This window comes from Pezoporus flaviventris, unplaced genomic scaffold (assembly GCF_033815535.1).
Source record: "Pezoporus flaviventris isolate CSIRO_AGI_PZ_B2104156 unplaced genomic scaffold, CSIRO_AGI_Pfla_v1 ptg000021l, whole genome shotgun sequence".
NCBI classification, from domain to species: domain Eukaryota; kingdom Metazoa; phylum Chordata; class Aves; order Psittaciformes; family Psittacidae; genus Pezoporus; species Pezoporus flaviventris.
In genome coordinates, this window is record NW_026892569.1 from 13,236,016 (window position 1) to 13,246,518 (window position 10,503).

Genomic DNA, 10,503 nt, shown 5'->3' on the forward strand with positions numbered 1-10,503 from the left:
GTTCTGCGAGGCTTGCATTCAGACAGAGGCTAACCTTGCCTTGCATCTCTAAGGAATGTTAACTTCCTGTCTAGAAATAATTGAGATTCAGATTTGAAGTTACTTGAAACAATTGTTCTGAGTTTTTTAGTAGTTTGAGAAGTAGATACAAGCTTGCACAGTTTGTAACTTGGATTTGGTTTTATCTTCAGTGTATTCTCAGTGAAGAAGCTACTTAAAGCTGACAAAGCAGCTGTGAGTTGCCATTAATAATTATTAATTTTTCAGCTGCCTGCTTCAGGAAGTGGGCTCAATGCAGGTTCATTGAAACCAAGGTGGAAGGAGAGGCTGAAAAATGCTGTCCTGGCTCAAGAGGCAGATGTGTACGGTTGGGTTAGCATGCTCTTCTAACTACAGAAGGCTGTTCCACTGCAAAACCCAAGAGAGTCTGGCCTAAACATGCAAAGACACAGTAAGATGAATCATTAGATTATGCTCAGGAGGTTTGTTTCTGTGGGTGTGTACTTCATTGAGTGTATGTACTGAACTTGGGTAGAGTATTCCCTTTCTAACTCTGTGGGCTTTGCTGTGCCTCCGCAGAGTGTAACTCTGAAAACAGTAATTTTTAACATACGGGTTGACTCTGGAGAGAAGTTGTCAAAGCAGCTGCAGGTAGGGTAACCGTCAGAGAAGGCTTCTGTAGCCCAAGAAACAGAGAATCCTTCTTTGAGAATATGGTTAAAAGACCATGGTTGTTATTTAATAGAATCTGTGAAAGTTTGAATATGTGGGTTCCAGAGCTAACTGCAGCTCTGCCTTTTTGTATGCTTCCGTAAAATAGCCACGGCCTGAGTTGTAGTAGCCAGAGGTATTTGTGATAGATCGTCTTGTGGATGTGTTATGAGAAGAGAATGTCCTTAAATTGCCTACCCTTTTAAAACTTCAGTTATAGGGTCTTCTGTGAAATGAACAAATTAGTTTTATTTCAGGACATTAGCAATTCTTCAAAGATTGGTCTTTTGACAAAGCCTGGTTTTACTAAAAACATTTTATGCTGTTCATTTTTAATGTGGTGCTCCTCTGTTTCTAGATGGCCTCCGGCTCTCAAATCCACTAGGAGGTAAACTTAAAGACTTTTTTTAAGTTGTGGAAGGAACCAGTCATCAAAGCCACTTTTGTGCACTTTTTTTTTTGTCTATTCCCCCTTTTTTAAGTGAAGGTCTTATTCCCATATAAAAGGAGAAGTAGTGGTCAGCCAGATGTAACCTCTACTGCAGAAGTCTGTTCTTATTTGTGTAGTGTTAAATTTTCCTTGATGATCTTCATTGTGCTCGATGAGTAATAGCTCTCCCAAAGAGAGAGAGAATGAGCTTGTTAGTTCATAGTTGTATAGAAGAATTAATTTCTCTAATTTAAACTTTGCTCCTTCCTGAACACAGTGTTTCTAACTTTTATGTATGTAATGACATTTAAGTAATGCAAGTAAAGAGAAAGGTGTGTTTCCTGTAACAGCTGGGTTATATGGCAGGCAATGCTGGTGGGTGTAACCTTGTCTAACTGATTGGCGTTTCAGTGTGTTTGACATGTCATAAATTGGGTTGGAATTTGCTGGGCAAAAATCCTGTTTTTAAAGATTTGGCTTAACAAGTTAAAAGCTTTAAATTAAGTTAGTTTCTAATTAATTGCTTAACTCTGCTTCCTGAGATTAGTATGGCATCGGCAGTATCAAATTCTTATTATCACATTTGCTGTTTATGTGGGGAAACTTTCTGGAGTACTTTTCTTTTGTTTCCAGTTAAACTTGTTCTATTAATTCAGTTAACCATTTCAGAAAAAAAAAATTCCTCCCACTGGCTTTACATTAGTTCCCAATTTTAGTTAGGGTGGAGGGCTACATCCTGTATCATTGAACTGGGATCCTGATGGTAGGAGGGGAGCTGACTCACTTTGTTTGCCTCAAATTTCTGTGTTTGTAATAGCCTACATATTTTTCTGCCACTAATGAGCATTTTTTATTTATTGTTTGTAGAAGCAAATGCCTTATAGGGTGTTTAAGAACCGTTCTTAGACTCAGGGTCCATTTGGACTTGTCTGGAATTGTCTTGTGACCTGCATGAAGCTGCAGTGTTAGTTCTTGCAGTGTTGACAAAATACTTCAGTTGCTCTGAGTGCAGCTCTGACTTCTCCTCTTGTTGCATGCATATTTTTAATGTGCCAGTTACCTGTAGTAATTATTCTTGACTGTCTACAGAGTGTACAGTAGCAGATTTCCTGCAAAACTTCCCTGGAAAGTTATATTTTTAGTATGTGTTACAAAGGGATTTATGTAAATGGACATATTTAGGATGAGTAAACTGCTTATAGACCCAAGATGATGCTTGTATGCAGCCTCCATAATAACCTGTTGGATCTGGGTATCCGATGGCTGACTAGAACCACAAAATCAAGGAAGTTCCCTCCCTGCCACTTTCTCATATAGACTGTTTAAGAACTTGCGCTAAATCTGTTATTTGCTACTTTGAAAACTTTAGAAGTTACTGGCTTTAAAAAAGTAGTAATTAGCTTTACTTCCAGTAGGTCTTTGTGTATGAAATGGAAGTGGATTATTTCTGGCTTAAAGTAACCCACATCAGCTTCTTATTTAACCAAACAGAAAAAGCACCCTTTCGGTGCATATTCACCAAACTTTTTCTCAGAAGAGCCTTGTGTTCGCTTTTTCTATAACAATTTTGCAGTTGCAGGGCTTTTTGGCTTACCATGGCATTATTATTGTCACTTCAGTATTGGTTCTCATGCCAGAGCTGGCTTGGCTGATGATTGCTAAAGGGTTGTCTGGCAGTGCTCAGCTGTGGACTTTGGAGTATGTAGCTCAGGGTTGTTTGGACTGCAGACAAGCAGAAGTGTCCCAGGAATTGAGCTGATGGGCTCCTGCTCCAAACTTTCCTTCTTTTGGGAGGTATCCAGAAAGAGCTGGAAATGTGGTAAGCTTTAGTGGTTTTCAGTGGCAGTTAATCTGTACCCATGCTAGAGCAGTTTAGCAGGTTACAGTTAGTGATGACTTGAGCTGGTACTGCACTGATGTGTTGGGAAACATGAGATGAAGCTATTTTTGTCACGTTAAGTAGCGTATGTGGGCAAGACCCTAGGAGGGACACTCTCAAATGCTAACTTGAGTTAGCATTCGTCTGAAAGATGGGTATTACAGTTCCAGTCCATGCTTCACTGCATTGCATAGCTCGTAAAATAACAGCAGTTACTCAAACCTGCCAGTCTGATGCAGCTTTCAAGATCTCATAGTTTTGAAAACATGCTTTTTAGTCTGACTCTTAAGCCTGTTGCCCACCACAAGAATCACCGGTCCCTTGTTTCTTAAAAACTTCTGGATCATATGGAGATCTCATTTGGGGAAGGTGGCCCCTAGTTTACCTGGGGCTGGAATAGGTCATAGCAGACACCCAGCAATTAGTGTGATTGCACCTGAGCTATGAGGATAACTATGGTTTTGGTTGTCCACATGTGCTGAAGCTTCTGTGGCCCAAAACCCAGCTGTGCTGAAGGAGGCTGGTCAATCTTATCAAGTGTCAAAGTCATGGTGATTATTTCCTGTGAGTACGAACCTCACAGGAGTTTGCTTTCTGTATAATAGTAATTTATTTAATGTTTTTTGAGCCTAGTGAAGTGGTTCTTGTGTTTTGAATCTCCATGCTAAAACTGTAAATCAAGGAAGTGTGTTTGTAAAGTTGTAAAAATGAATTCCTGTGAAAGACTCTTGGAAGTCCCTTTGAGTTTTCTTAACAAAATAACAAAAGTTTATCATTTATTTTCTTGCTAAACTTTAGAGGCTGTATGTGGCATTGTATGGCCACAACTGAACTGCTGGACTTAGAAAACATCTCAGTCTGGGGACTTGTTTGGGCATGCCCTCTATCTGAATCTGGGCAAGTCTGGACATTTACCATCCTGTCACACTCCTGGGAACTGTCTTTTTCTGGAGTAGTAAAGAATGATATATGAATACTCTTTTTTTTTTTTTTTTTACACTTTTAGGAATGGCCTAAATTGTCTTCTGAAGACTTTCCAGACCACCCAGTGTTAGCCATAACTCAGTATTTGCAATGTTTGCTTTTAAAAGCAGCTGTGCTTTTGAAAAGGACCCTGCCAATGTTTTTTGTGTAGAACAGAACAAATCTTGGAATAGATTAAAACTTCTGAAATAAAGCGTTTCACAAGTTTCTCTATAGTTTCACAAGTTTTCACAATAGTTTCTGCTTAAAACTATTTTTTTCAGAACTAGGTGGTCTTATTGTTGTTTACTTGGATTTTTTTTTTTTAAAGATGGAATTTGCAGTGTCCACCATTGTCATGAATGCACACAAACGCTTTCTTTACAGCAGGGCTTACAGAATGTGGCCAGTTTAAGTGATTCAGACTATTCAGGAGGTTTAATAATATGTTGCTGGAACTGAAACTTGGATGTTCTAAAAGGTCTTGAATACACTCAAAGCATTTTATTTCCCCCACACACACACTTGACAGTGCTTAAGATTGAGATCTCTGATCTGAACAACAGCCCTGAGAATTATCTTCTACAAATAGTACTATTTAGAGCTTGTGTTTGATACTCACATTTTAATATGCCCATTGTATCTCATTTAGTACCAACAGGAGTAAAACAGGCACTGATCACATACCTGCCTTTATGAGAACTGATACATATTTTGAATAATTAGGCAACTTTAAAGGTAAGGTGAGTCTTTGAGGTATGCTCCTTACACATACAATTTAGTGTTTTCCAAAAGTGAGAGAATAGGGGTAGAATAGAGCAAGGAAAGAGAGGGTGGTAGGAAAGGGCAGGGAGTTGTCTCTTCACATTTACTTTCCTGTAGATATTATGAGAAGTTGCAGTTTATAATTGCTGCAGTAGAACTGCTATTAGGTTTGATTTTGTTTTCTTTTAAATTATTGGCAAAAGTTAGCTTTCATGTGAAGGAAGAAGCAGGAAATGGCAGGGAATAAACTCAAGCTGTTTATAACAGGGTGTGCTTTATTTAGAGACTCGGGTACATATGATGTGGGAGTCTGGAAGCCCGTGTTCAGACTGTGAAAGCAGCAGAGCATTATGATCTGGTGCCATGGCCCCTCTGATTTCTACACCTTGATGTTTGTTTGCAGAATGCAGTGGGGAAGGTGTGTTTTTTGATTTGGGTTTTTGTTTGATTTCTCTTTCTTGGTTAACCATTTAGGGGAAGAATCTTTAAGCTACAATCCCTTATGTCTGATCTTTTTCATTTATGTATAATGCTAACAGAAGTAATTAAATTACTTAATGTGAATATATTTTTTCAAATATTTTCAAAGTCATTTTAGACAGATTCATCACGCGAACGCAATTAATGAAGCAATGGTTTTGTTTAAGCAAGGAGTACAGGCTTTTTGGAGTTAACATGCTGCAAGAGAGTCTTTATGAAGTATCTGGAATATCTTGTCTCCTGAAGCTTAGATGGTTTACTGAGTAAAGTATGCTGAACACCATTCTGGCCTCACTTGGGTAATCTACTTGTGGTTAGCTTCCTGCACTTTTGGGACTTCTGTTACTGAATCTTCAGGAAGAAGTGCTCAGGGCAGTACTGCTAGGGTAGTATAAGGTAGTGCCTGACTGTTCAGATATTCCAAGAGTATTGCTAGTTTTGATCATCAATGGGAATGGATAAAAAAAAAACCCACAAGCATTTGAAGAGCTCTAATGTTGAAAGAAGGTGTTGATGCCACAAGTTGCAAGTTCGCAACACTTACTGGTTTGTTGTCTGTAAAAGTCACACTATCTTCTGCTGCTTCAAGACATCAGTCTGCATGAGTCCAAGCACTGGCAGGAAAATTATGCTTCTGCTGTAAAGCAGGTGATAAAAATGCCTACAGTTGTGTACAGTTCTTAGAAAACTGGGAAGAACTAACTCCTGTCTGTTATTTTGCTCACTGGGCTGTTTCTGAAGGCTTATAATTTTGGTGTGTGGCAATTACACAGTATTTTCATGGGTAGAATGGAATCACAGTGTTGTTTACACACAGAACTGCACTGTAAAGTGTATACAGCTGACACACTTGTACTTTAAATATGTCTCTCTATTTAGCTCTTTAAAAGATGAATGCAAAATGTCATCATGCCATGGTTGTGTCATTTTAAGCAAAGATGAAGAAAAATGATGAAAATGCACAGGGTGTCTCCAATAACATGGTGAATATGAGGATGGTTGGTTTTTTTTTGTTTCCTCTGAGTTTTGCTTTTGTCACTTTCCTTATTAGAGGTATTAAATATGCAGCGAAATATGTGCTTCAGTGAGCAATAAACTTTATTAAAAATAAGCTATTGGAGCCCATGCTTCAAACTGACCAGTGTTTATCTGTTGGTGGCCGGCTTGGCTGCAGATATGCTTGTGCTGTTTTCTCCCTTGTATCAGAACCAAATTTGGTTCTGAAAGATAAGGGTGCTCTGCCAGTTTCCTGCTGCGCTATGTTGTGATGTGTATATGTTTCTCCACAGTGTCCATTTTCTCAGTTTCTTAGGTTTCTTTGATTTTGCCCAGCTTTTGCTGAAGTTCAGAGGTTCATTGTCTGTAGAAGTGAAAAAATTTAGTTCTCTTTTTCAGGCCTAATCTCCTTCCTTGACACATAGCTAGTTCACTAGGAAAAAGGTTTGGTGGGTTTGTTGTGAGTTTGTTTTTACTTGCTTTACTGGGGCAAATGCCAGAGCAAGAACCTGGAAGACACTTTTCCTTTGTTGTCTCTGCTAATGTTGCTTGGTAATAATTGTGTATAATGGAAATGTTAGCTTCCCTAGTGAGAGAGCTTTCTCAGGGTTGATAGGGAAGTGGGAACAAGAGCATGGAAAATGCTGTTGGCAGTCCACAAGTAGCAGTAATTGTAGGTAACATTTGTTGTCATGCATTTTCTAGAGGCATCTGTGGTTTGTCACAGACATTCTTGCCGTTTGAACGTTGCAGGCAAGTTAAGCCTACTGTGTGAATCATTGTGCACACTTCTTTTTCTTCTTGTATATATGAATTTATGTAATGAATATCTAGTGAGGACCCTATAGAATTAATCTAAATTCCACAGGTCTCTTACATCTAATCCATTTCCGGATGCACAAATACACAGCTTGTGTTTCCAGGCTAACTTGATGTGTGGCTGCTGTTGGCCTTGTGGACAGGAGGCAGCCTGTATTTCCGGATGTGGTATCATTGTGCATGTTTACACCACCAATTGCATTTTGTATCTTCCTTTTTCTACCAGGCTTGGAGAAATGAGATTTTTGGGGTGAAGATGAGCCAGCTGTGAGCTTCCTGTGCTAAAGTGAAACTAATGCCTGTGAGGATGGGGGAGCATGTGAAGCATCATAGTTAGGAATGCGTTTGTGTGTGCAAGTCAGCATACAAAAAACCTTCTGTAAAGGTGCAGATGAATGTGACAAAGCATGTGTGCATCTTTACATCTGCAGCTGTGTTGCAATCATCTTTGCTTTCCTGGCAGTGTTTCTTATGTGGCTTCTCTGATTTCAGGAGGCTGCAGCAGTTCCTGTTTCCTGTTTTACATGTAAATACTGAGATGCAGTGACTGTAGGCAATCCACAGTGTTGGATTTAGTACTTGAGAAGTAGATCCATAGGATTATATTTAGTACTTAACAAAATCAGTGCACAAAATACAGTTACCATTAGATAAAGTTGTTGATCAGATTCTTAAAGCAGCTTTTTCTTCCAGCTGTTGCAGAAACAGAGTAAAATTGATGGAGCCTCTCTTAAAGGAAAAAAAAAAAGGCATTTTAAGAAGCTGTTTTTTAGTGTCCATCTTACTGAGGGTTAAGTTGCTGTAGGTTGCTGAGGAGACATTTTCCCAATTTGGGCTAGGGATAGAACGATTCTTTTTTATTTCTTGTCAGTGATTTACCTTTCCAGTGTCATTTACACTCAAAATCAATTTTCACATTTGGTGGCTGGTTGGTAGCCAAGCAGAAATTGTTGGAGGTTCTGGAGATGTCGTTTTGTTCAGAGCTGCTAGCAGGAAACTGAGCAGTAAAAAAAAACAGCAAAACCTAGAGAGTGGCCAAAATCTCTATGCAGAAGGAAAAACAGGATGGGTATAAAACCAGCTCTCTACTCATTTTAGAGCTTGTTGTTCATTAAAACTGACTTCCTGCAATTGTTCCCAAAATTGATGTATGGTGCTTTTTTTATATATATATATATATATATATTTGTTTGTTTTTTAAATTAAGAAATGAAAATGCTGAAGACCTTGCCTGCTGTGGAAGAGCTTTATTGATTTTAGACAGTAGGAAACAGAGGATGTGAATTAACACTTGAAAGGGAATTGTCAGCGGGCATTTAATGATTTACAGTGATACTTTCTCTTCCCTGTGCGGTAAACAAAACTTATGAACAGTCATCTCCATCATTTGACACTCATCGCAGTGGTTAAAGCTGGTGTAATTTTTGGCCTTTCATACCAGGTTTTGGTGGTTTAGGGAGTGTTTCTGTCTCTCAAATGCAGCATAGCATACTTGCTGTTGCAGTAAAGTTAGCAGAATTTCAGATCTTCCAAAGCATATGAAATGTGGCTTCTAAAGCAACTGCGTACAAATGCCAAGGAACCTGCCAAGAATCTGCAGCATGGATAGGTCTGCTCAGTACCAAAATTGTCTCGAGATTGGGTGTGGGAGGTCTTATCAACGCGTGAAGAGCTTGCTGTGACCCCAGAGTCTGGGGTGCTTCATCTCATTCATGCCTACCTGTGTGTTCAGAGCAGTCAAGCAATGCTTGGAAAATTAAGTCATCAAAGAAGTGATTTTGAAATTTGTTGCTGTTACCTTTTGAAGTACATAAAGGGGTACAGAGTTGTACTAAAATACCAAGAATCACAGAGTCTCTAAAATGAGAGGGACCAAAGACTCATGCTGGGTTCATTTCATGCACAGGGGAGCATACGCCTTGATAGGGGTTGCTCTGCTTCCGCTGGTTTAGCACGCCTGACCTCATGTTAGCACTGCATTTGACAGTTATTTCTTCAAATGTGTGAAGTAGTAACAGATTGGAGGAGCAGCAGTGTGTTTGCTACAGAAGGTCAGGATGTAGAGGGATGAATTTGTGTAGAAGAATCTTACTACTTCTGATGGTATCTTTTTTTTCAGTTTTGGAACCCTTGCTGCTATTGGAGTTGCTGTTTGTGCGGTGATTATAATTACTATTATTCTGTGCCTCACCTGTTCATGTTGCTGTTTGTATAAAGCCTGTCGAAGACCAAGGCGTAAGTACTGGATATTTATTTTCTTTTTTACATCTTTGAACAAGCCTCCCCATCCCCCCACCATGTGTTCCTTTTAAGGTGAAAATAATTTTGCCTTACTTCTCTGCTGCAGGAGTTGCAATACCTAAACACAAATAATAAGTATTTAAGGTGCTTCAGAATGAGAAGTTGCAGAGAGGTGTTTTGGAATATTTTCTAAGCATTCAGAAGTTCTCTCTTCTCCATCCCTCAACATGGGGGTTTGGGTTTGTTTTTTTGTTGTTTGAGTAAGCAGGGGATAGGGATTTGTTAGCGTATAGGCAACATGAAAAGGAAACTCATTTGGGCAATTGTGGTTGGAAGCTCCTTACCTAATAAAGGAGATATTTATCATCTTAACCCTTAAAAGCAGGTAACATTTAGAAATCAGTAGGTTTTCCAGTCTTATACCAAATGATAGATACCTTGGCTGCAGGTTTGTGTTCCTGATTTTAAAGAGTCCAAGGCAAAAATTCTTTGCTCTTTGTGGTTGAGGAACAAGGAGGTAAGTTGGCTGCTCTCCCAGTACCTGAAGGCTCTCATTGCCACCAAGATCAATGGAAGCATTGTTTAGAGGCATACATTTTTAAGTCTTTTGTGGAACTCAAAATAAAATTGCCCAGATTTTGAAATGAGAAACTGAGCTTGAGAGAGTGTTTTTTTTACATTGCTGTTACTGGCTGTCCCTGATGATCTTCTAGAACCACCGACACGTAACCATGTTCCTTTTGCTTGCTTGTAGCTGTTGTGACCACTACTTCCACTACAGTGGTTCATCCTCCCTATCCCCAACAACAGGGAGCATCACCCAATTACCAAGTAGCCCCCTATCAAGGATATCAGCCTGTGGCTATCCCACCACAACCCGGAATGCCAGTAGCACCATACCCTGCACAGTATCCTCCCCCTTACCCCGTGCAGCCGTCAGGACCCCCGGCTTATTGTGAAACAGTGGCAGGTAAGACAATGCTGAGTGCTTCATCTCTTAAATAGCTGAAGAGGCAGCTGCTTTGGAGCAAATCTTGTATTATTTACATTTATTATTTTCTGTGACTATATGAATGTAAACGTAAACAAATTATGTAAAACTTAAGTTATGGTGGGTGCTGTAATTCACCCTTGCAATTTCCCCATCACTATTTCTATGTTAAGCATTGCAAGAGGAGATGTAGCTGGAGCTGCATTTGCAAAGTTTGGTGCTATGTGG

At 39.4% G+C, this 10,503-nt stretch overlaps 1 protein-coding gene across 4 annotated transcripts in view; it reads left to right on the forward strand.

Annotated features, from left to right (window-relative positions):
- Positions 1-10,503, forward strand: part of SHISA5 (shisa family member 5) — a 32,570-nt gene that overhangs the window by 17,184 nt on the left and 4,883 nt on the right. For all 4 annotated transcript variants that reach the window (XM_061456181.1, XM_061456180.1, XM_061456183.1 and 1 more), the window contains exons 2-3: positions 9,163-9,278; positions 10,039-10,254. In XM_061456181.1, coding sequence (XP_061312165.1) covers positions 9,163-9,278; positions 10,039-10,254 — 332 coding nt within the window. The remainder of the gene's footprint in view (positions 1-9,162; positions 9,279-10,038; positions 10,255-10,503) is intronic.